The following is a 27,369-nucleotide window of genomic DNA, read 5'->3' as shown; positions in this document are numbered from 1 at the left end:
TGGTCCCACTCCCCGCACAAGAATACAGGATATGGTGAGGCCAAAAAGGAACACTAACGGAGCCATAGATAGGGGAGTCATACCACTATATTCTCTCTGGCGGCTGGGTTGGAGACACAGGAAGAAGGAGCCGCAATCTGCCATGTGCTTTTCTGCCAACTAACCAATCCCCTTGCCAGCATAGCCACGGCAGTTATATTAGTAGCTGAGGGCTAACTGGTTACAGCTAATGGCCATCTGATCACAGCTGATGGCCATCTACTACCCGAACCAGCACCTTTCCATGTTAAGGCCGAGAGCCTGGAAACTGCTCTCCTGGCTCTGTCCCCACATACACTCTCTAATAGTTACTGATTTCAAAACAAACCACAGGTAGAATAAATATAAGGCATGGCCCCTGTAAGGCAGGCCATGAAAGAGGCCACAAAGACTTCCCAGGTATGCTGAATACAGTCTGTGAATGGGGACTTATTCATTAAACAGCCCGCATAAAGAGGCTTGTGGTTACAAATTTTTAATGAAGCAACGAAGCGCACAGAGGGTTGTGATAAACTCTGATTATGTATCTAAATTTGTATGAATGGAATATTACTTTGAAAAGCCTGTAGGTACAAAATGTTTTCAGAATTTCTTTAATTTCTGCAAGATCCAATCACACATTCACAGAGCCCTTTTCCACACCAAATTTCCATTGCTTCCGCTGTTTTTATTAAAACTAGCAGCTACAGAGGGGTAGTGAATGCAGATTTGAGATAGACAGGCTAATTTACCTTTTCCACTTGCAACCAAATAAAAATTGAGTTTTTATTTTTTGCCAATTTGTCCATCTTTTTAGCTATATCACAAAGCCTTAAAGGGAAGAATTAGTATGAGTTTGAGGCAGTGTCACAGAATGAAGAATTCTACCATTGTGCATAAAAAAGACAATTTTGTTTTTACTTCAGAAGCTATGAAAAACTAAGCTGCACCAGTCATAAGAGATTATTGGAAAAAAGATCAAAAGATGGCTTGATAATTTCTTTATGAAAAATGAAGACAAGCTGAATTCCCAACAGTCTTTGTCAAAGTCACTTTACACAGGCTCCACGACACATAAGGGCATTGTTAGCAGCTCTGGAAAACTTCAGCAGAAATAATTGAAAATTTCCCCGCAGGGCTCTCAACCTACCCTAGGCAAAACAAAAACAACCCTAAAAACAAAAATACTAGAAACCAGAAACCACAAAAACACTAGAAACCAGACCAGACATACAGGTGAGAGCAAAACAAGTCTAATGGAGGACAGTAAACATGCAGGTTATGGTACATGTATATATTTTCTTCTCCATAGGAAAGTAAGGAAATGATGAAAATGGAGCTCCTTTCATATTAAATGAAAGTAACATGTATGCCTTACAGGATTTTAGCTGTAGCTAACTGTAGCAAAATTAACTACAGCAATTAATTGTTTCTGAAGGTGTATTATGCTGTGTAGTTTGATCAGAACCAGCTGGTTCTAAAGATGGAGAGAACAACGAGTGGGTTATGCAGAGGAAGCTCCCTGGACCCTACCTAACGCAGTGCCTAGAAAAAGTGGGGTCAATTCCGGCTCTTAGAAGTTGCGGCAGCATCAGGTTAAAGAGGGAAAAGAGAGGGAGAGAAAAAGGAGGAAGGAGCCACTTTCTGTAGTTGTTATCTATCCCTTTGTTGCCACAGTTTCTGGAAATAGTGTTATCACAACACAATCTCTGGTTTTACACTTTTTTTTTCCAGGATAGAATAAGATATAATAGGATAGGATAGTAACCATATGACCAAGTTAACTATCAGTGCAACAGAAATCAACCTCTGGAGAGCCATATTCTTAAGGGCCTCATAGGCCAAAGAAGCCCAAAGAGATTAGAAATTGTGCTTTCTTTAAAAAAAAAAAACACGAAAGAAAGAAAAAACAAATGAAGAATCAAAAACTCACAGATAATAGTTTAATGGTTACCAGAGGGTAAGGGGGCAGGGGTGTGGTAGAAGAGGGTAAAGGGGATCAAATATATGGTGATGGAAGGAGAACTGACTCTGGGTGGTGAACACACAATGTGATATATAGATGATGTATTACAGAATTGTATACCTGAAATCTATGTAACTTTACTAACAATTGTCACCCCAATAAATATTAATTTAAAAAAACAAAAACAAAAAAACAACAACAAACAGGGTTTCCAATTATCAGAAATGGCTGCATTGTGAGATAAGAAGTAGAATGTGCTGCAGGGTAAGGCAGTATCATGCCCTTAAAAGACAGGACTCTAAAAACCATTGCCAAGAACACAATCTCACTGGAGGCATAAATAATGGATTCTGCAAATAGGACAGTCAGCAAATGTTTCACCACATGGTTCAGAAGCCCCTAACCAAAAATACGAGGCATGTTGAAGAAAAGGTTTACAGTACAAACTTCAGAAACCTATTGACCTAGGTGGCTCTGTTTTAGTATCTTTTATTTCCCAAATTGTATTAAGTCCTCATATTAGGAACTAGGAAGCAAATCCAACAAATTTTAAAACCACTGCACTGGATAGAAATTACTAGCAAAGAAATGTAGAATAAGAATCAAAACAAGACTGTCCATACATATCTAAAACTGCTCATTTTTTAACCTTGCTAAATCTCAAGCCCATGTTCAAACAAGTGGGCAAACTGGATTCAATGTGAAAAATTTTCATGTAATAATAGCTATTGCTACTTAGGTCAGTGATTCCCAAACTCTATGGCTATGATTCAACAAAAAAAGTTTTAAATAATTGAGTTGATAGCTCCAATATATGTACAATTATTTATACATTTTATATTATACATTTACTACCACTGGCAAACTATATACATGAGGTATACAAAATAAAACTTTAAAAAGGATAAGATAAAAAATATTTTAAAAGTAGTTCTGATAGTATCTTCCCAACCCAAGTGGATCATATTTGCACCACTGGCGATGTCAACAGCCCACTTCAGAAAACAAAAGTTCATTAGTTCATTAATTAGATGTGAGGGGCAACATGTATTCACCCATAACTCTCTCTCTCAATATCTCTCTCTCCCTCTCTCTCTCTCACACACACACACACACTCACACACACAATTTTTTGACATTTTGTAATATTTTATCCCAAGTACTTAAATTTTAAATGTAGTGCTTTTATTTTACTATTCAGAACCTTTTTAAAGCAGTTGTGGGGTGAATAAAGACATGGCAAACCAGGGGTTTCAAAGATTTTTTTTTATTATTGCCAATGGCTGCACTTTAGTCAGCAACCACTATGTGACAGGCATTTTATATTACATACTTTATGTCTAATGCTCACAGGAACTGTAAAGTAGAAATTATGTTTCCCATTTTATTAAAAAAAATCATCATCATAATAAATCTAAGGCACGTGATCAACGGTATCCTGCAAATAAGTGATGGAGCCAAGGTGGATGAGACTTTATCTTTAAAACCACAAAATCAAGATGGTCACAATTAAGGGCCAAGCATTTTATATAAATATATATATATATATATATATATATATATACACACACACATATATATATATACTTTCATAAAAACTATATATATATATGTATTTACAGTTGGCTCCTTAAAGCAGAGAGAGGGGAACAGAGAAATCAGATATTAACTATTAAATATTCTTTAGATTAAAAAATAACAGCTTCCAGACATTTCCACCTGTTCCTCTCCCCATCTCCCCCAGCAAAGTTTTGTTTTTAATCCTAGAAAGTGGCCTGCAGGAGAGAATTCTGGGAGTGGCTACAGTGGTTGGACAAACTCAGCCCAGGGTGTTTCTACTGCTGTTTTCTGAAACCTCAGAGCCTCTTGAGTACTGTATTTCCTAAAACAACATCTTCTAATCTTAAAAGAGATCTCGTTAAGGGTAAGTTTTGGAACTTGCAGAACAGGTCATTCTGTTCTGCTTGGGGAAGAACAAGAACAGTGGTGAGAAAGCAAGCTAGATTCCCTCCCCACATCTCACAGGCTGACTGTGCAGTAGGAGCATCTCAGACTTTCTCTCAGGACCCAGAGTTTCCAGCTATGTTCCCAGGTAGCACCTGAAACTGGCTACTGGCTACCCAAAAGCTTCTTCCTCTCTGGAGGTATATGCAGCTCTCGTGAGATCTCTGGACTGCCAGAGACCCACAAAAATGACAGGGTCCTTGAAGCGGAGGAAGTTACGTTAAGGTAAGAATGTTGTTGACTTGTGAGAAATGCTGATTGTAAAATGTGGTTTGACAGTTCAACTACAATGATTTTCAATTTCACTGCTAAATTCTTCACCAGAAAACATAGGGCAAACTCAAAATGACTTCCTTTCCTGGAGATTTTTATTTTTAGAAAGATGTATGACACAGTTCTGTCCAGGTTGGTTTTGATAGTAGGAAAAGTAGAATGAATGAAGTTCAAGGCCGTTTCCAGTCTTATATTCCCATACAGCATTCTCATCTGCCGGGGAGGCACTCACCCTCCGACCCACTTGGCAAACTCCTTTTCACCTCCAGGCCCAAGCATAGCTTCTCTGGTGAAGCTTTCCCCTCACGTAAGTTGGAATTATGAACTTCTCCTCTGTGTGCTCGAAAAATTCTTCAATCTATGTTCATTAGCAGCACTCATTTTAAAATGCAACTATTTGGTCGTGACTATGGCTTTTTTATTTACTCCTCTTGTATTCTCATGAGTTATCACTGTGCCTGGCACATAATCTAATCACAATAAATATTTGGTGGATGAATAAAGTACTAAACTATCCATTTATTTATCCCTCATCGCTCTCACCTCTCCTGACCCCAACTCCAATATTTTAGTTCTTTAACGACAACTACCCTTCCACTTTATTAGAAAATGGATCAGTCCATTACAGCCAGCCACCGAGAACAGTGGAGATAACCACAGAATGTTATTGTCATGCTCTGCTCCTTCTCAGACTCCACTGTTTTGTTCAATCGTGAATTTGAAGGAGCATCAACTTCTACAAATACAGTAGTTTGGTTTAGTGGTTCTATTTCAACAAAAATTTGTTAGTTTTTACATACTTTATATAGACATGCTTTTAAATTGTTTATTCTCTAATTATGTCTATCCTAGTCACAAGGATCCTCAAAAAAAGCAAGGAATGAATTAAAGAAAATCTGAACAAAGAACACAATCCCCATCTATTTCACTTTGAGGGCTTGATCCAGCAAACTTTTAAGAAATGAATTTCTGTTGGGAAAAAAGTTACACCAAATGTAATATTGTATGCCCTTTTCCCCTTAAAAAAAAGTCTATCTGTCGGGTTTAATGAATACTTTTCTGAACTATGAATAGATTACCTTATGTGGCCTACCATAAAACAGTATGCAAATCTATAAATATCCTAATCCCTTTAATATTTTTCCTTACAATTGCATTAATACCTAATTAGATGAGCATGACACTAAAAATACAAATATTAAGAAAATAACAAAACTCGCTTTATAAATATTAGAAAGTAAAATACAGAAATCAACTAATGCAGGGATCTAGTTGGTCATTTGAAAAGATGATCCATATTAGGAAACTTCTTGAGCAACACACTTTCCATATATTTTAATTTCTTATACAAATATGTCAAGCATACACATTTTAAATGTACCTCAGAGTCTAAATAAAGGAAACCTTCTCTTCTGTTATTCTCACCCCACCCCAAGATGAAGCGCAGTGCAAGCAAAAAAAAGCACTAAACTATCCATTTATTTATCCCTCATAGCTCTCACCTCTCCTGACCCCAACTCCAATATTTTAGTTCTTTGACAACTACCCCTCCACCTTAATGCTATTACAAAGTGGATCAGTCCATTATAGCCAACCACCAAGAACTGGGGAGGTAACCACAGAACATTATTGGCATTCTCTGCTCCTTCTCAGACTCCATTATTTTGTTAAGATTTTGCCTTCCCCATATTTTTTGTCTCCCCAGACTTCCCTATGAAGGCACTATTTTTCACTTTCTACATAGATCAGCAATGCAAGTGAGCACATCCGCTAAGTTGACCGGGCTATTGAAGATAGTTCTCAGATTTCAGTCCTATAGGATTTAAGCTCTACTCGCTCTCTTAAACTGTTATTTATTCTACAAAGCATTCACTTGGCATTTATATTATGCCACCTTGCCCTCCCTGTCCCAATGCTTCTTCAAGAATCATGTCCTTGAAGGTGAAATTGATCTTCAGCCTTTTTGTCACGAGTGCCTGCATGTGCTTAGTAGGTGCCTTGTGGGTGCTAGTAATGGGGGCCATTCTCCTCTGTTCTCTGGTTAGAAGAGAGGGCCCAGAATGGTCTTCTACTCAAAAATGTCCAGATCATTTTTCAACTCACATTATAATCCACTGCGGGGGGTGTGGTGGGCAAACATTTTATCTCCAGTGTAATGCTAATCGATTTGGTAGCAGCTGCCTGAAATGGTGGTTGGTTTAACGAAAATGATGAGGCTGCATGTGGACGGAAAGAGAAACTGCACACTGATGAGTGATGTCTGCCCCACGTACAGGTGAAAAGCATGGTGGTATGCATGCTTAGCATTTGCCATGTCAGTTCTAACCACTTAGCCAAAATCTGAATTTCAGTAAGTTCAACAACTCCTTACTGCTTAAGTTCCTTTCCCTAACTGAAGCCTTAGGCCAGGGATCGATGATTTAAAGTCTTCCAAATATATATTTCCACGCGCAACCCTTTGACATAAAAGTTGGGTGAAGAATAGCCTTCCTGGTGAATCAGACTTACAGGTCATCATCACGAACCAGTGTTCCCTCCTCTTTCCACATGCACACAGTAAGAACCCGTTCCCGAGAGCGTTGGGCAGGAACTTTGAAAGTGCTGCTAGCTTTTCCACAAAAGCGAAAGCATCAGAGCCCTTCGTTCCAAGAAGCCACCCCAGCCAGGATCATATAAGGACTCCACTGACTGTGCAGCTACTCTCTTTCATTCCAGTACATGCTGCGTTCTTCTGTTTAAAGAGTTCCTTTTTCTCATCCTGTGCTCGCCCATAAATCCGTACATCAAAGACAACCTCAAGATCAGGGGTGACATCGCTTAGGAGATATGGTTTCAGACTTTTCCTCTAAAGTTATTTAATAAGGCCCTGCACAAAGTCGTTTCACAATGGTGAGAAGACAAATTCAACATCTCCCCCCAACGAGAGGACCTAAGTATCCTAGGGGCTCAGCAAACTCAAAATAACAAATCAAACCCATTCTTCTTTTGATTTGTCTCTAGTGCTGCTCTCCTCAGCCAGAAAAATCCTTCATTTTCTTCTCATGTAAAATATCAAAGAATCCATTTCATAATTCCTACTTAAAGGAGCACATTACAAAGTGAAGTGCATCGTTACGTGCTGACAACCTCCACTTCCAGCTTTCTGATCGCATTTATTACATTTCCAAGGCAATCTTCATCAGTTTCCATTTCTCTAATCAAATTATATTGTTTAAAAGCCAATTTCATTTAATCCTTGCTGTCCTCTCTGCACTACAGTAACATACATCCCTGCTCTCTTTCCACCCCACATCTTCTAAGCCACTTACTCCATTAATAAACTGCTTGACAGTCTCTCCTCCTACTTTCTCTGACTGAGAACAAAGCACTTAGGCCAGGGTCATTTAAAAATTCCCTTTAAAACAAAATTTCAGTGGTTGTAATGGAATAAAAGCCTTTCAGAGATAAAAGCAAGAATGAGAACATAAGTGAAAATTGGTTGCTTTTCTCAAGATCTCAAAAAATATTCTTTCTTTAGTGAAACACCAATTTGCCTTTTAAAGGAAGTTTTAGAATCTTCTAAAAGCTTCTCGAAACCGCAAATATTGAAATCGTTGAAACGAAAACATCTCAAAGAAGAAAAAAGGCAGTGACCCACACAAGGGACTTACAGGGCCTAAGTGAGAGCCACAGACAGGGCTTGATGGGCCTGGAACAGGAGCCCAGTTGAGCAGGACAGAGTCCGGAAGATCCGTGGGTTCAGAGTGAGTTTACATTTTAATTCCTCCCCATAGTCTTTTCTTCCCTGACTGCAGACTACTGGAGCCCTGGAATACATATGCAGCTGGACAGAAGTCAGAGGAGCAAGAGCGCTCACCTCAGAGTGAGGCAGGACTGAAATTCTATTGCTACTTCCTGCCTCTGCTGAGCCTCTAAAACATGGTATTTCTGAAAAAAAACTGAAAAAAGAAATTTGATGTTATGTGGTACTGCAATGTGAGGGCAAGCACCATAAGATAACATCATCAGGTAGATATGGCCAAAAGTGTGCCCCATGCAGTATGGAATATTAAATTAAACTGAATTTAAAAAGAATAAAAAGAGTTCAAAAATAGAACATATTAAAAGACTAGAGGAAAAGAGGAAATGGGATTTTTTTTTTTTTTTTTTTTTAGCTAAAAGAGATCCAGCCTAACCTTTTTTCTTGGAGAACAAGACCGCGGAGTGCAGAGAACGTAAGAATTCATTAATGAAGGGGCTTGACAAACACATTTTGAAAACTTACTGCCTATGAGTTTCAAAACTTTCTTTCTAGGAAAGAAAACTTAAAATTACGTATCTTTACCAGGCAGACAACAGCAAATAGGCCATGTTTCCAACTTTTTACCCCTTCATTTTCTGCAACAGAGTTTCACCTGTCTTTAAGTAAAAACAAAACAAAACAAAAAGCTACATTTTTTATTTAGCTCAAGAAATTATTTAGGCGCATAGGCAGGGACAGATCTCACAGGTACACAGTTGTGTTTTGTAAGGGAATGAATACATGTCATTGTCACGAATACATCTTTTACCTTGAAATGGGAATGAGCACCAAAAGTAACTTTAAAAAAAAAAAAAAAAAAAAAGTGGGGCCTAAGAATAAGTGCTTAGGTGGAATTCTTGAACAGGAACTAGCCTATTCATGGTGAACCTCGTTTAAAGCATCACACAACAATGTGTGTTTACATCACCCTTTTATTTCATAGTTAGAAATAACACAGTTCCACAGGGTAAATCATCAATAAATAACGATGTTTAATCATTAAAAGTAAAAATCCCAACTCTTTGGCATCTGACAGGATTCTATTTCTTGTCAAACTAATGACTGTATAGATATAGTTCATCTTAATGATCATTAGTCAATACAATATGTTACAAAGGTGCAATTTACTTTAAAATATCAACAGCTGAAAATTTCCAGCCCACTAAGAAATCCGATCAGCTTAGTAAGACATGGGCCAAGGTTCTTTCACATGTTTTGCCTCAATGAAAGCATAATAAATGTTGATTAAGAGTTCCTAGGATTTCCTAATACTTATTCTGCTCTAAATAGTTTGTCATTTATCCTGGCGAAAGAAAAGTCACAACTGCACCAGGAATGACCCACTGAATTAAAAGGTGTTCTTATTTTATAAGCAAGATTGCTAACACCTAAGAAACTCACAGCCTCCGAAATAAAATTTAAAATAAGCAGTTCTATGCTGCCAGAAATGCCAATTCAGTAATAAATTGCACCTTCAAGAGTCAAATAGAAGAAATAGAAACTTTTACAAAAGGTTAAGTTACATACTTTTTTTTTTTTCCAAAATATATTCAAGAATAGTTGAGCTGTATTTGTTACTAAAGCCAGGGTAATATTTCTTTAGCAACAAATTAAACCAGTGCAATTGACATAAATTGTTAAGTAATCCAGGATTAACCTATTAAAACTGTAGAAGCACTTTAGGCTCCTATACTAATCCTAGAAACTGGAATTTCAACGAGTGCTTGTTCTGCACCAAACTAAAACTGGAATGACCCAATGCCATGCTGACTGGAGTCACTTCATACTTCGGTTAAGCATTCAATAGTAGAAATCATGAGTTCCTCTATTAAAGTTCCATTCACTTATAGAACATTCAGATGCAAATAGTATTATGCCTAGAATCCACAACTAAAAGAATCCTTTCCATTTTAAAGTTCCAGATGAATTTTAAATTAGAAAATAAGCACGAAGGAAACTTTTTCAACTTACGAAAACTTCATGTTGGAAACTTCCTGGAAAAGCTTCCCCCGACCCATTGTAAAATAAATACTTTGTATCCCAAATTGAGTTTTATTAAGACACACGTTAATAACGCTATAAAGAAATATCTTACAGCCATAGAGATCAATAACTTTCCATGCGGAAATTAAAAAATTCATTGCTCAATAATATTATTGAGGCAAGTGAAGAAACATTATTCTCTTGTCAATCTGAAATGTTAATTTTTTTCAGTGCAAAACCAGTTATAAAATATTTAAACTCAATATTTAAAAATAAAAAGTGGTCCAATTCAGCAATGTTCAAGTTCTAAATTTCATAAAACAAATCATTACATACATTTTATAGTAAAATACAGAGATTAAAGAAGTACTTGAGGACTTAAGATATAAATTTCTAATCAACCAGACCAAGTCAGCAACAACCAAGCAGATAACATTCCCAATTCGCGCGCCAGAATCATAGATGACCCCGCGGTACCAAAGCCTTTTATCCTAGCTCAAAAGCCACATAAACTAATGGTCAACATTCTGCTTTCTTTGCAGTTGCGTGCTCTAGAATTTCCCCCCAAGTACCTGTGATTTCATTTCTGTATCCAAAATTTGACCCCAACAATTGTTATGTTCCTGGAGCACTTAGCTGATATAACCATCTATAACATGAAGAGTCCTGTACAGAGCACAACAGTGGGTTTTTCTAGCCCAGTGTAGGCTGACCTCAACTGCTTTACACTCTGCAGGGCATTCATGTGTTATTCCGAGCAAACACGCGGTCCCCTCTGAGGGTGAGGTGTTGAAGCTGGTACTGTAGCACTTCTGTGTCCGCCGGCTCCTTGATGTTCATTTTATCTAGATTGAGGTAGTCCAGAGATTTGGAGTGAGCCCTCTTACCTTTAAGAAGACAAAGAGGCAGGGGCCCATGGAGGGCCTTATAAGGTTCATACGGTAAAGATTTAGTGCACTTGTCTCCTGAGCTGGGCATCCGCCTTCGCCTCCTGCCATTGACAGCTGGAATCTCGTATGGCTGGTAGTACCTACTTCTGGTTTTATACAAACGAGAGGAACGGGCAAGTCCTGCATCCAGCTGTTTGGAGCGCAAGGAAGGCACGGCTTCGCCCTTACTCTCTTCCCCTCCTGTGCACTTCTGGGCTAACTTCAGGAGTTCCTCACCAGTTGTGAAGCCCACCAGATAGTTCGAGTCCATGTGCAGGATCTGGTAGCCTGACACAGTCCGGCGCATCGGGGAGCACGGCGTGCTGGAGCAGCGGGGCTTCTCTGCCTCCACCCTTCCCGGGGAGCTCCCCTCGGCCACGGGCAAGGGCAGGGTGCTCAGGGCACTTCTGGACTCTCCATTAACATCTACTTCCATTTTAGGCACCAGTCTGCACACTCCTAAAAGTAGACAGACAGATTAGAAGAGTGGAACGCGCAGAACCTAGGGCCAAGCTGGGTCATTTTAGGAGGCTTAGGGAGCGTGAAATAACACTGGCCTTGAAAAACAGCCAATGTACAACTGACAGATTTTTATCTATGTCTATTTAATGTTCCAGAGCAGGCATGAAATGACTACTACTTCGCTGCCTTCAAGAACTCAAAGGCAGATTAAATTAAAGTCTGGAGTATCACTCAAAGGGAGTTCAGAAGGAGAAGCCAGCAGAAAACAACACTTCTCTCAATACAGCACTCTATGCAATCATACAAAGTTCATTCCTTGATGCAATATTAAGCAAATCAAATACACTTCTTAACATTAAGCAAGTAAAAATAATCATACACATTTTCACAAGAATCCACAAAATCTTTCTGACATGAAAATTAATCTTTACATTGCCCATCATTTAATTTAAAATATGTGCTCAGCTCTTCCACCTGCAATTCTTTTCAACTGTGTTTAAGGAGCATATAATAAAAGATAAAAGCTGATCCATTTCTGCAAAGCATCCAATTTAGGCCTAAAATTTTTTTCTTACAGTATGGAAGAGTCTTTCTTAAGGGAAGTTTCCCCCGAACATTGTAAATGTTCCTACCTGAAGATCCCCAATGCATTATTTAAAGGAAACCATTTTTGTAGTTTAAAAGTGAACCCTAAATCCAATAGATCAGGTCATTTTTAATACTAAACATGAAAAATATCAGACGTTATTTTATTTGACTATTTAACCATAAATATACCATCTAAGACACTGCACTTTTGAATAGTTGAGTAAATGGCACAACAATTCATAATGAATACTAATATTATTCATTACAATGATCGCATTGCATAGTTCAGAAAGCCCCACTGACAAGAAATAACACAAATCATGGCCAGGTTCCTCGAAAGCTGCAGACAAATACAATTTTGAAATATAAAATACTAAGGGAAACTGAGTTCCAATGTCATTTTAGAAAATTTATTGCTACTTGATTCTCATCTAGAAGTAGAGAACACAGTTTTAAGTATCTCAGATCACTAAGCAAAATAATGTCAAATAACGGATTTTAAGATGAAATATTTATTGGAAATGGCTATTATATGAAAAATTCGTATGACTCCTTTGGTAAAACCTTTCCCTAACTGAAGCATGTCCTGATGTTTGGGTATTCATGTAAAATGAAGGAGCTATAGAAAAGCCACAAACTTATTCCTTCATTTACATGCTACATTTCTTTCATTAGAAAATAAACCAAGACTATGAAGTTACCAGAGACCATCCTGTCCTCGTTACAGCCCTCATCTATAGCACGAATGAAAACTAACATTAATAACGATTCCTGAAATCAAACAATTACTAAAGGGATCACTAGTTTTACTTACTTCGTACTCTAAGTCTTAGACTATTTCCAATTTTAATTTAACCAAAATACCTTAGCCCCTCAACCCTTCCAGATTTAAAGTAATTGGCTTTATTCTATTTTATGCATATAAAAATAAATTTATATTTGTGTAATTTATATGTCTATAGAGAGGATAAAAATAGTAGGTGACTACCAGCTACTTTGATATGCATACAAAAACCGAAAGATTTCTCATCTAATAAACTGTAGAGGGCTATATGACGCTTCATCAAATTTTAGGCTGAACAAACAAATGTTTAAGCCAAATGACAAACTAATCCTTCCTTTCTCACTAATTCTGTAGCCCAGAAAGAGCACAAAAGCACAGCTTATGGAAGACCTCCAACCTACCTAACCTGACAGGCAGCTACAGGCAGGAAGTGATTCTCTGACACTTCATTCTGAAAAGACAAGGAGAGAGGAGGGTCAATGAGGCCAAAGGAAGCAGAGCTGTGGAGGAAATGGAGCATACACACAGACTGGGGGCCCCACCCAAGTAGAGTTACCCAGGAGGTGACACTCAAGGAATCAGTCACATTACGTGACACACTGGTCTAGGTCTCTTCCAACTCTGGCAGTCCAAGACAGTCCATGCATTTCCAGCAGCCACCTTACTGCATTCCCATTTGCTATATTATAAACCTCCTAAAATCCATGAATTCACACCCTACCCACCCTGAACTGGGTAAAAATGAAAACAGAGGCTAGGCTGAAAGTCATCATTTTTTGCCTGTGAGGGATAAAAAGTGCTAAGCAAGCTAATAGTGTACAAAGTCACAGTAAAGAAGAGTGAGCAATAGGTCAAAAATTTGTTCCCACACTAAGCCAATCATGTTGCATCAAGGCAGGCTATCAGGATTCTTAGAATCTCTAGGGGTTGAGGATAAAGGATGGTAGAATACAAACTTTTGAGAGAAAAAAGGCAGAAATTATGTATTAGCTAGAAAATAAGGACCTAGAAAATTAGAAGAGTGAAGTGAGTGAGGCAACATATAAAGATCAAAATTTGATGTGACGTGAAATAGACACTACTGTTAGGTGAGTAAGTATCACTGGTTAAGTTTCCAGCAGGATCTTCAGGCAGCTACCTGATAGACAACCTGCATCGTTAAGTAGATGTGGTTTAAGAGCTCTGGAAATTTCAACCAAGCAGCCTGGTGTAAAAACCCTACATGCTTTGCTGATGTAAAATACACCCTATAGAAAACACTACTTAACCAGAAAGTTAACGAAATAAGCATTTCTACTGTCCTCTAACACAAATCTTTAACCTAGTAACTCAGGTTAATCCTCTACATAAAATTTCTGAATGATAGTCACTGCACTCGAACATGAAAATGCTCATTTTACATATATTGCATACATAGCTGTTACATGCGGAACTTCTAATGAGTAATTCTAAGGGTGGAAAATTGTTTGTACTTTTTAGCTATATAACATCAGCACTTCTGCTTCAAACAATAGCACAGTCTGAAAACAGATCTTTTGGATGGTTTCATTGATCTCTACAGTGTATTGTCATATGTACAAGAACATCTTCAGATCTTGATATTCAAGTAGGAATGTGAATGGTGCTACAAGGACTCTTGCAAATTGCTTAGATTTTTTTTTTCTTTTCCTTTTTACTTATATATTGCGTTTCTAAAGAACATCTATTGTGTGGAACTAAGAAACCTTGGTGGGGGCTGGCTTTCAGAGAAGAAAGAGAGCACTGATTGGCAAATATTTCAATTTCAGCTGGGTGGAATGCTGACTAAGCAGCATACCTTCCATTCTTCAACGTGACTGAAAACAAAACTTTTTATGCTGTTAAATTCCTGAGAATTTCCTGACTAGATTTAAATACTGGATTAAGGTCCTGAGAGCAGTTATAGAATTAACTTTTCCAGGATATCTTTTACAAACATTTTTATTTATTTATTCATTTATTTGTTTTTTCATTTCTTTTTTTTAAGGAGGGCGCAACTCACACCAGCCCATGCGGGTATCGAACCAGCAACCTTGGTGCTACCAGCTCAGCTTATCTTTTAAATGGGCCGAAGTGGTGCAGATACTCTCCTACGGAGGATAGTCTAGGTACTTTCTAATTCTGGAAATCTACACACAAAAAAGGATGATGCTAAAAGCAATAAAGACTGAGCGAGTCTCATAGTCAACATATTTTGATATATGGATGGTCAATATTTTGCATTGAAAAGTTTCTTACTAAAAGTCATTCATCAGGAAACTTGGCTCTCATGACTAGAACTGAAGATGGCCTGTTGTGAGCAGTACATTCTTTTTATTTTACCATGAAAAATCTGGTTGTTATTTTCAACCAACTTATTCATGACTAAACATTGTGCTCCATATCCTCAAATAAATCTTGTAACGAAAAAAGCATATTTCTAAGATAAACGACGACAAAGCACTTTCATATATATCGTAGGTATATGAAACAGGCACCATTCCCACCACATCAATAAAAAGAAATGTGAACTGAGATATCAGGTCCAGGTTAATTCAGGTCCAATGCCAACTTCCGCATTGCAGAGCACGGAAAACCAGAAACCAGCAACACCCTTACTGCTTCCATCAATGCCTTTCAGATATAGTTTAAAGCAAAACTAAAGACTGGAAGCAGAAAACAGAAAAAACAAAATGTTATAATAACAAAAGCAGCAAAATTTCAGTCGCTACAAGAGTCTAGAACAGCAAATGCAACAAGAAAAGTCAACATCTAGTTGAACAATGCTTTGAAAACTGAGTTTCTGAAACAAGTACCAGGAACAAATATAATTTTTTAAAATAACACCTCAGGGTCTTGAATATCTAATTCTCTCACAACCCAATCAGTAACACTGGCGCTGACGTATACTTAATAAAGCACATGTAAGACCTGGAAATGTCATAGGCGCCACTGTATTTCTTTGAAATACAAGAGGATTCAAATTAGACAACACCTGACAAGGTACCACTTTAATAGTCACCAGAAAAATATACACAGTGCACATTTTAAAAACACTGGGTACAGCATGCAATTATGAATTTTGGCTAAAACTAAAGCAAAAAGGCCCAAACCACAACACGCATGCAGGGGATCCCAGCGCACCAAGATGAGCATATTCAAAACACGGTGACCTATATGGAATCTGCTCAGTTTCGAACACTCTCCAGAGGCCAAACTTCTCATACATTTGGCAAAGGGAACAACATTTTGAAAATATAACCTAAATGCTTTAGCTCCTTAGACCAGCTCTGAAAATAGCTGGTAAGTTTCACAACTGCTATACAAAGAATTCTTTTGAGAAGTACTGCATTCTGGGAATTTTTTTTTAATCAAGCTTATCAAAAAAAAGTCACCCTCAGCAATCAAAACATTGCTCCATATGCTTGAACTGTTTTTAGAAACATACAGCAATACCATTTAAGAGAAAACAGATATAGCATAACTGTCTAAACAGACAGAACAAAAATGTCAAGTGAATAAAATTCTTTTCAAGAGGTACCTGAAACATACCATTCAGAACAGAGCCATTCCTTTGGAAGTAGAGTCTCCTAAGCATGGCTATTATCTGTCTAATAATATCTAGAACCACCTAATTTTAATGCAGAATCATCTTGGAGTTCACCTTCCTGGAAGCTCTGATTGTACAGAAGACGGCACTGAAGACCCCACGAAGGCAGGGGCCACGCAGGCAGTTCCTGGTCTCCTGGCTCCAAGTTCAATGCTCCTTCTATATATTTCATCATGCTACCGTGTTTCCCCGAAAATAAGACCGGGGCTTACGTTATGCTCCAAAAGACATATCTACTTAACAAGGCTATATCTACTTAGTAAGCCAAAGTGTTTGGTTTTCCCCATCGCTCCTTTGGGCTTATGTTCAGGGGATGTCCTCCTGAAAAATCATGCTAGGGCTTATTTCCCAGTTCGGTCTTATTTTCGGGGAAACACGGTATGCTTCTAGCATGTGGTGGCAAACCTGTCTACACACTGACATCATTCAAGGAGCTTCAAAAAACACTGATGTCTGCGCTCCATCCCCAGGTTTATGATTTTTTTCATTTGGGGTGTAGCCTGGGGTCTGAAACTTTTAAAAGATCCCCAGGTGACTCTAATATGCAGACATGTCTGGGAACTTGTCAGAACTTATCAGATAAAAAAATTTCACCCCTGTAAATTTCTGCCCTTTTTAAAAATCAATAATTATAGTAATATTAGTGAATATCATTCTGGGCTACTTCCAAACTTTCCCTAAAGCATTCTAGTTTACTGTTGCTACTCCACTGTGGGCTATAAAAAAAAATCTGCTAACCAAACTTGTTAAAAATGGACATAAAATAAAAATAAACCTGTGCTGAATGTGAATTGAGTTCCTTCATTTGCATACACTTTGGTATAGTTATTTTAGCTTCTTAGAAGCCTTCATCAGGTATAGCCACTTTGGGAAACAGTTTGGCAATTTCTTATAAACTTAAATGAATACTCATTAAATAATCCACCTACCCTACTTGTAGGTATTCACCTAGGAAACATGAAAATATGTTCACACAAAGACCTGAATGTGTTTATAGCAGCTTCATTCAATATCTGGAAACAATGCAAATGTCCACCAACAGGGAAATGGAAACAGAAACTGTACTCACTCCACCCATATAACAAAATACCACTCAGCAATGAAAAGGAGCAAGCTAGGATACCAAATGAAAGAAGCAGACAGAAATGCTACATACTGTGTGATTCTACTAACATGACATGGAAAAGGCAAAACTATTGGGACAGCCATCAATCAGTGACTGTCAAGGACGGGGGCTGGGAGGAGGGGACAGACTACAAGGAACACAAGGAAATTTTGGGGTGGGGGTGATGAAAATATTCTATATATTCATTGTAGTGGTCATTACACAACTAGATACATTTGTCAAACCTCAACAAACTATACACTTAAAGTGGTGAATTTTACTGTGCATAAATTGTACCTCTCACATATTTCCAAGTGTCTGATGGTCCTCCAAATTTTATATTCCTGTGGCTACAGGAATGTGTGTATCTATATCTTCCCATGTGTACATATGTATCCATACATAGTCATAGATATATATGTAAATAAAAGGACATTCTAGCAGAGCTGCAAAAAGGGAAATGAACCAACTTGAAAGGTAGTAAGTCACCTGTCATTTAAGGTGTTCGAACATAGACGGGACGACCATTAAGATTCCTTCTGATTCTGAGAACATACAATTTGAAGAATTTTAAAAATTGGAGGACCAAATTTTGTGCTTTATTTACTTGCATGAGTTAGTGACCCAGCCACATTCTTATTCAACATCCCCAAAAGTACTTTCTTTGTATTTATGGTTGCAAACTTCTTGCTCTTTTCTTCAAAACTGAAAATTTAATTAATGTTTCCATTTTTCCAATGTTTTAAAATGTATTTTCATAAGTCTGATTGGCTATATCTACTTAACAAGCAAAAGTGTTTGGTTTTCCCCATCACTCCTTTGAATCATTCTGCTGCTGACTGCTAATCTGGAAATCACTTTTCCTGAAATTTTTTCCCAAGGATTATGATCACAGTAATTCAAAGGACCTAGAAAGATATTGGCCAAGGAGAATGATATACCAAAGCATGAACTCACGCTAATCTAATTTTCAAAACGCTAGTTTTAAAGATCACAATTAAATTTTTTTTTTCCCTTTCAAAGACTTGGAGCCACATGAACAACTGTGTCAGCACAGATACAAAGATGACACACTGAAAAAAGACAACGAAAGGAAGACAACAGCACTGCATATTTTTAACAGTTTAAATTCATGGTGTGATAAAAGGCATGTCACACTTACAGTGAACTGATATTTGACTAAGTGAAAATGATGTTCCTCTCAGTCTCACCTGTTTGCCATTCTTTATGTGTGATAACACACAACTAGCACATTTTGCAAATTACTTTGCCAATCTTTGGAGATTAATGTTTTTACTAAAATGTCTCTGAAAATAGGGCAACTACCTCTTAACTACTATATTTTGAAATATCATTCCTTTATCTTACAGGAATAAACAAAGGAAAATCTACTCAATCAAAAGGTCAAAAAAATTTAAATATAATGTTAGCGTTTTGCAACAATTTGAGTTCTCATGATTAAAAATTTCATAATTGTAGTATATATATGTATATACATATTTGCAATAATATACTGACATTTGACACTTATCTGTTTATGTATTCATTAAAACACAGAATAATATTATGTTCATACTACTGGTTAACAAACAGAAAGAGCAAAATATAACTCACCAGGCTAAATCCCAGAAGATGTCACTGTACAATTTCCAAGGAGTCCCAAGGGAACACAGGCATAATAATTTTTCTGCTCTACTCCAAATACTAAACATGAAATACAAAAATAAACCTTTAATTTAACAAGTAACACAACTTAGGAAGCAATTATATCAATTCTAGCTGCAGAACAGGATGAAACTATTAGGAGGTAACGTCGGGTACAGGTTATATAGGATACAATATCAATTAATTTAATTAAAATAATTTTTTAAGTTTATGCAGCTAACTTAAACCTCAAACATTTTATCACACTTGTTCCTCTGTGTTCTGTTGTTTAAACTCTACCTGGAGACTATGAGTAGCTAACTGGGCTAAATATAGAGACAAGAAAACTTAGGGATTTAAATGTTGGTTCCACCCCGCTAGCCCTATTCATGTATCCTATGGGAAAAAATAATGCTGAGGCTGGGGTCAAAAGAACAGGTCTTAGTCCTGGCCTTGCTAAGAACTCTCCTCTCGACCTTGTATAAATAGCAATCTTTAAAATGAGGACAATGGCATCCTTCCTCCCTCATACAGTTGTTCTGTGGATCAAATGAGAAGAGGTAGGTGAACGTGTTCTGCATGCTACAAAGCCTTTACAGATGTGTGACATTATTATTATGCAATTAATTTTTGGTGTCTACTCATTTTAGCCATAAAATAGCAACAATAAAAATCCTTCGTAAGACTGCCCTGGGGCAAATGATTAGAAGGCTCTTGGGGGGAAAAAACACTTGGAAAAAAAAAAAAAACACTTCTTTAGAGTTATCACACTGCTTTATGTTTCTAGCATCTCTTCTGCCTTCCCCTCTTACCAGGGAGGTATGGTGTAAGAGAACCTATCTTTATCTCCCACCTCCCCAGTTAATTGGGTTAATTTCTTGAGATCACAAAAACTCCCCAGAGTCCTTTCCACCTGTAAAGGTTCCTTTGTTTGGTTTTCTGTTGTGTTTAACTCAGTGGTGTGGAGGTGAGGCATTCAAATGAACTGAGTGGACACATTTTATCTACATATGTGCACAGAGGCCAAAAAAGTGGCAACAGTATAACAGAATACAAAGGGCAAGGGGAAACACGAGTTTGCCACTTTATTACTTTCCTTACCAGTCCAGAAGAGTTTTTTCCAAAGGAACCGGATAATCACTGAATTAAAGGTGTTGGCTTTTATAGCTTGAGAAACTGGAAGCAGTTAATGCACCAAGAACTGTCATTCTGAGAAGCATGTTTCAGCCTTTGGAACTTCTTTAGATTTATGTAACAGATACACTCCCTTTCATTTCTTTGCCACAAACTATTTTCAAATGGAGTAAGCAAGAAACCTAGATAATTAAGACTTGGTTCTACTCCACCAATGAAGAAGCCTCTGGTTTTAACATAAAGTGAACTGCAATGTCACACAAATGTTTACCTAACAATAAAAGCTTTTATTTAATATAATCACCCCTGAGAATTTCCCAAATAACGTCATAAAGTTCAAGTTGATTTATTTAATATTTAAGTAAATGGACTTTTTCATGCAGAAGGAAAATAAAAAGAAACTAACATTTTTGAGCACTTTCTATATGTCAAAAGCTATATGCAATTTATACCATTTAATCTTTACCACTCCATGAGGAACATATCCCCACTGTAAAGTATGTGATCGACGAGTATTATCTGAAGGTCAGAGCAGGAAGCTGAGCCCCAATCCATCTGACTCCAAAGCCCACTGGCATTGCTTTATACATGAAACTTCACCCTAGATTTGAAAGCAGAGGAGTCTTAAAGAAATCATCTAACTCTTGCACGGGAGCTTATGTTGAAGTCTAGGGCATGGCTGGTAATTTCATAGTAAACAAAGTGTAGTAACTGATTATCCCTATTATGCCAGTGCCAAGGCAAAAATAGAATACAAACAAAGTCCAAGGCAGTGAGTGACACAGGGCGAAACCCAGAAGCTCTGTTCCATTTCTCATTTTTTACTATTTTTGACTCTGCTTACTATTTTGTGTATTAATTTCCTACTACCCGTGCACAAAGGTTAAGAAAATGATGAAGATGGTGAAAAAGAGAACATTTTTTTTTTAAATTAAAAGAACAAGGCCAGAAACTAGTATAAGAATATTCCCTCTTTAAAAAGGAACCCAATAAAAAATTACGGTAACCCCCATCTCCCATTAGAAATAATTAACACATTATAATATGAAAGTTCCCAAAATACACTTTTGAAATGACATTTTTAGAACACTTTAAAAAAATCTATAAATCTCTAACATTTGAAATTGATTCTGGCAAATGTTTTGAACATGAAGGCATGGCAAGATATCAATGGGTCTCCTCTCAAAAACAGCAAGAACGAAAAGAACTCACGTGAATTTCTTACAAGATGGACCAAATGCTGCATAGAAAAAGAGACCGAAGTAAACAGAGCAAAGGCTAGAGTATATATATAATGCTTCCAGCTATAAGCAGCTGAAGCAAATATAAAGCCCTGTGACAATACCCTGTAAGCAATGAAAACAAAAGTTAAGCATGGCCAAGAGCTGTCCACAGGCCTCTGGACTGGGAAACCATGAGTGACTAAGCAAAAGACACCCAACATTTGACTGCATGAAGTGTTTACAAATAGAAAAGTTTGCAAACGTTAAGGAGCAAGTATCAAATTTCTCAGGCAAGATGATAAACGTCACAAGTAAATAAAGGATGTCCTTCAGAAATGGGGTGGCTATATGTCTCAGTTCATAGCCCTCAGTGCCCTGGCATAATTATTTACAGCACTCCCTGTATGTCTCAGAAGTATCCCAGTTTGGCCACTATATTGTTATCCTACTCAAAAGTAATCTGTAACAGTGGAAAGTCAATGGATTAAGAATGGAAGGGAAAGAGGGAGGAAGGACCTCTGCTTGCATAATAGTTGCAAATACAGATTTAAGGACCATTTCTCTGGGTGTATCCACTCAGCCATTTAATTAGTCGTTTACTCATTCAGTCATTCAACAATATTTCAAGTCTTATTATGGCCCAACACTGTACAGACACTGGGGCAAATACAAAAAGTGAAGCCTGAAGCCAGGCAAGAGGAGAGGACAGACAGACATGAAAATACAAAAATTTAATACATGTAACAGTAAACCTGAATGCACTGGGAACCCAGAGAAGGGAGTGGTTTTCCAAAAACATACAAAGCTCCATATGGAAATGTTCAAGCCCACACAAAATCTCTACACACAGAAAAGCCACAAAACTCCGGCTTCAGCATAGATCTACTAACAAAATAGCAATAAGAAAAAAATTTAACAAAATCAATCACTTCCAAATCATAAGGTTATAAATACAAAGGCCAGCACATAGTTCTTGTGAATTTTGGTAAATAAAGTCCCCTAATCATCAGAGATTACATTATGGAAAGCAAGATAAATTTTAGGCAAAAAATATCAGTAGAGTGTAAGTTTTGGGCTCTAATTCTAGCTCTCAAAACACGAAGGAAAAAAAATGGAAACAGGTAGTATTTCTCAGAATGGCTATCTGAGGAGAGACCAATAATGAAAAAGCATTGGGGGGGGGCAAAAAGCAATTTTCAAAAGTCCCATTCAGAGTAATGAAAATATTTTGCAACCACTAGTCTCAAAGATTACAATAAAAACAAGTAAAAGAGAGAAGATCCAAAACATCTCTCCAGTAACATCTCTCTGAACAGAAATAAAATGGTTTAACACACACAAGGAACACAAAATGCTTAGCTGTACCTACATGCTCATCATAAGAGTTTAACATAATCTTACTTTTCCATTTGCAACTCATAAGAACTAAACCATCAATAAGTTTTAAGAAGAGTTAAGTAGGGTGTGACTTTCCTGAAACCATCCTTGATGTTACCAATGTGGTAAGACAACCTCTAATTGGCTCAGTAAGACAAACATGTGTTTCTCTTTCTAATATCAGTTCTTTTAATAGCAACTCCCTTAAAGTGCAGCATTCACTTTCTTTATACTTCCGCGAAGTAGAAATTAAAGCTAAATTATCAATGTTTTATCATTAGGTGAAATCACCTTTCTTTTAGAAAAAAATTCAGTTTCACCACAAATATGACGGAAGACAACTGGAACTGCAGGTCTACTAGCTGTCTTTACAAGAACTTTGCCTCCCTGGAAACATAACAGAAATGGGACAGGTGTACACAGAGAAATTGGCTAAACTTCCACATGGAAGCTTAAAACCAGGAACTTGTTTTGATAGAGCAGTGATGAAATCAGAGTTCTAGTTGGAGGGCAAGAGCTGACTTCCCCCCAATAGGATATATATCAGCAAAGAAAATTTAAATCCTTTATATCAAGTTTTATTACTCCCACCACACTAAATACTTTTAAAGGTTAATGTGTACAATAGCTTTCCAAAGTATACAAAATTACACAGGAAAACTAAACAAATGCACTGACCTTATGTAAGGTCAAATACATACCCTCTGTCTTATATACTGGAATAGTTACTACTAAACAGTCTCATTTGCAATAAACTGTCGGCAGGAATACATTCTATACGTTAGTTCTTATCAAATCAAGAGGTCTCTGGGCTCATTAATCCTTATATTTCATCCTGGCCATTTTTTTTTAATTTATAATGCGTACACCGAGATATCTGTGATTCATTAAACATAATTATGTAAGCACAAATTATGGTTTTGAATTAAAATACCAAAAGCTTCTGCAATAATAACCAATACTGTATTCTCAAATGATTAGGAAAATAAACTTTGGGAAGAGATCATTTCTATCTCCCCAGTGTCTAACCTGCTCTACAGCGTTAAAAGAAAAAAAGAAAAAAAAGCAACAACTCTAAATTGTAGGGTGGCTCATCTAAGAAAAACAATGTAAAAGGAAGAGTCTAGTACGTCAGAAATGTTGTGCAAGAATTGTTCTTTCGGCTAGGAGTGAAATGCTTCTGCCTCCATTTTTCCAATTCTTCAAATGATTACAAAGTTCCCAGCCCCCGTCTCACCTATGTACCACAGCCACACACATACACGCTCAGCATCTTCGCTCCACACAACCCACTGGGTGAAACTGGCGTGGGTGGAGAAACAGGGAGACCCTAAGGATGTGGAACACTTGCAAAGGGAAAAGGACAGGGCCATCATTCCCTTCGTGTTCCCTTCTCCTTTCTGGCACAGATTCGCAGATGCCACCACTAGAGTTTGGCATTTTCACAATGGGACCGCCTGCTCAAGGTCTGACTGACGCCCTCCTGGAAAGCCCTTTCCTCCGCTTCCTACCTGCCCCAAAGTCTACCCGCGACAGGTGGGGCGAGGGCGGCGATGCCCAACGACATCTGCCCCTTTCGGTTCTGGCCAGCTCCCAGCGCCCATCCACACGCGCGTTCCCGGCCAGGGCCGGCCCGTTCGCCGCCGCCGCACCCGCAGACGCGCAGCCTGCGCGAACTGCAGACTCCCGAGCGGCCTCGCCCCCCAGATTGCAGCGCGGGCAAGGAGGGCCCGCGAGATAAGGCGGCCGCGGCTCGCCGGGAGGCCCTATCTGGTCCGGCCAGTCGCACCCAGCGCGCGGCTGGGCACGCGGCCAGAGGCGCAGCAGGCCCTGGGAAGAGCCACTTCTGAACGAAGCCCCAGGCCCGCTGCCCCGCGGCGCGGGCAAGGCGTCGGGGCAGCGAGTGCGCGCGCCAACGCGCCCCGACTTCCGCACCGCAGCACCGCGGGAGGGACGCTCCGGGTCGCCGAGTCCCCGCAGCTCCCCGGCGAGCGCACGCCGCGCACACACGGGGAGCACGCCCCCGCACACGCACTCACACGCGCTGCACACTCACAGTGTCTCGGGCCCCACCCCTGTGCCAAGAAACCGCAAGCTCCCCGCACCCGGCCAGGGCCCCACCCAGTTCACCAGACCCCAACCCCTGCTCCGGCGCCCAGGGACTGGCCATCCGAGGCTGGGGGTCACTAAGGCCGCCTCTCCCGGAGGCCCGCCCGGCCGGATTCCCCAGCACCGCGCGGACACCGCGCGCCCGGCCCAGACACGAGGCAGGGAGGAAGGGGCGGCGCCGCGACTGGGGCTGGCACCCGGGATCGGTTACTGGGGCACCCCCCCACCACCACCACCCATCACCACCACCTTTCTCTGCAGCACAAAAGGTTGCAGACGGAATCGCCTTCCCCGTGCAACCTACCGGTCGTTCACGGCTTCGCTGCCTCCGCCGTTCCTGGAGCCGCGGAGCCGGAGACCAGGGCGGGAGAGGCGCAGGGCTGCGGCGCCGAGCTCCGGGCAGAGGCCGCCAGCCCAGCCAGCCGGGTACCCTCTCCTCTCCCACCGCGCTCCGCGCCAGCTACCGCCCGGCGTAGTCCCCGCCTCCTCCCCCGCCCGCCTTCCCGCCCTCCTCCCTCGGGCTGCAGAGGCGCAGCCTGTCAGTGATGAGCCCGCCTCCTGCGCCCAGCTCCGACACCCGGTGGCAGGGCGGACTGGCGAGAGCGAGGCGCTAAGAGGCCTGATGAGGTTGGCGCGCGGGGCGGAGTTGCTGACTGAGGAGGCGAAGGAGGAGTCGTAACCCCCCTCCCCAGTCCAAACGCGGCGCTCCAACTCCAGAACCTCAACAGCACCAACAGCACCAACTTGCAGGCCTGGCAACACTCAGGTTTCCCCAGTTAAGCGGTGTGATGATGTTTGTCGTTTGTGAGTCTCTGCTTAAAGGATTCAGCACTGAGCAGAAGTAGAGAAGACTAGAGCCCAGAAGCCCATGAAACTACAAATTATAAAATAAATCTCAGAAAACTGCTAAATATCTAGGCAAAGTGGGGGGGGGTGGGAGACAAAATTCAAATTGATTCTGATGGGCTGTTCTTGAATCTTCAGACTTGATCTTTTCCATTCTTGTAAGAAATTCTTTTTTTTAAAATCAAGATTTGTTATTCTCAGTTCCTGTACATCTCCTCTGCCAAACCAGTTCATAAACTCAGCACTAAGAATTTAGTACTTTAATTTAATTTAGTGCTTTAATAAAAATTTGATATTTATTCAGCTCTTACTATGTCCCAGGCCTTTTTACATGTATTTCCAAATTGACACCTGTCAACAGTTCTATGAGGGAGTGACCAATTATGATCCGTATTTTAAAGATGCATAAAGTTTAAGTAACTTCCTCGAGGTCACACACCTACATAGTTAGTGGCGGAGCTGGTTTTGAACGCAGGCAGTGCAAGTTTAGAATTATTTATAAATGTTGCTAATTTACGTTCCAGTCTCAAGCCAAGAGTTTGTTGTTCTTTTTCTTAACAAAGTGCTTTAACTGAACATAAAAGGTATAAACTTGGTGTAAATTAATAGAAATTTAGGCAAATCTTGATTCAAACTTGTTCCAAAACCGCTCTGTGCACCCTTACTTGGACAGCCTGATGCCTGGAGGCTCCTCAGCTAGAAGACATTTTTACTTCTCTGTGCCCCTAAAATAACGGCAGACAGAGGGAGACGGAAATTTTAACTAATATCCTCTAAAGAACAATTTTAGCAAACAAATCATTTTATTTCCAACGTAGATATGTATGTAACTTCTCCAATATTGAACCTGATACAACATGTGTTGAATAAGTGAATGGACTGTTTTTGCATCACTAATGTAAGAGAACACACTGAAAGTTATTCCAAATTACAATCTGTTTGATACAATAGTGTATTGTTCTGATGATCGTTCTCATAAAACCACAGGAAACATTGAATATTTGTATATTCACAAATGTACTTTCATTCTGTCCTGTCTGAAATTTTATAACCCTTTCAGAAGAATGCCTTGTACTTGCCCTTTGCTCTGAAAGTTTGGCAATATTCTTTGGCCAAAAGCAATAAAGTTCTTCTTTACCTTTAAGTTTGTTAGGCTCAAGGCTAACCCTTGACAGGGCATTGTCTCCAAATTGCCTCCCTCCGTGGGTGGTACTCCATGCTCCCATCCTAGCCTTGACTCCTCACCCAATCAAAACTTCAGTCAGTTCTTGAGTGTCACAAAGAACACCTAATAAACCAATTCACCAGGCAGTTAATGGCTGATAACAGCTTTATGTGTGGCCTCTCAGTGACGTGTCTATGCCACCTAAACTCTGAATGGGTACTGTCTTAATTTAGATCAGCTGTGACTTGCAAAAGCTGTTGCTGAGGGGTATGGAGCAGGGAGGAGGAATGCAGAAGCCTTTCCCAGAGCTTTTCTGTGTCTGTGAAAATCTAGTCAATCTATTTTTTAATGGCATGCTTATAAAGAATTAG

General features: G+C 39.2%; 1 protein-coding gene across 5 annotated transcripts; it reads right to left on the bottom strand.

Annotated features, from left to right (window-relative positions):
• Positions 1 to 8,956: 8,956 nt before the first annotated feature.
• On the bottom strand, positions 8,957 to 25,464 carry MACIR (macrophage immunometabolism regulator). Of its 5 annotated transcripts, none has more exons than XM_033110543.1 (4): positions 25,292 to 25,464; positions 19,115 to 19,204; positions 13,190 to 13,239; positions 8,957 to 11,413 (listed from the first exon to the last, which is right to left on the bottom strand). In XM_033110543.1, the coding sequence occupies exon 4, from the start codon at positions 11,388 to 11,390 to the stop codon at positions 10,767 to 10,769; it is 624 nt and encodes a 207-aa protein (XP_032966434.1). In that variant the 5' UTR covers positions 11,391 to 11,413; positions 13,190 to 13,239; positions 19,115 to 19,204; positions 25,292 to 25,464; the 3' UTR covers positions 8,957 to 10,766. The 5 variants fall into 5 exon arrangements, with proteins under 5 accessions (XP_032966434.1, XP_032966436.1, XP_032966433.1 ...); XM_033110545.1 differs by lacking the exon at positions 25,292 to 25,464 and adding an exon at positions 20,246 to 24,936; XM_033110542.1 differs by lacking the exon at positions 13,190 to 13,239.
• Between the last annotated feature and the right edge of the window lie 1,905 nt (positions 25,465 to 27,369).

This window comes from Rhinolophus ferrumequinum, chromosome 7, assembly GCF_004115265.2.
Source record: "Rhinolophus ferrumequinum isolate MPI-CBG mRhiFer1 chromosome 7, mRhiFer1_v1.p, whole genome shotgun sequence".
NCBI classification, from domain to species: Eukaryota; Metazoa; Chordata; class Mammalia; order Chiroptera; family Rhinolophidae; genus Rhinolophus; species Rhinolophus ferrumequinum.
Note: the sequence above shows the minus strand (reverse complement) of the source record. Positions and strands in the feature narration are given on the sequence as shown.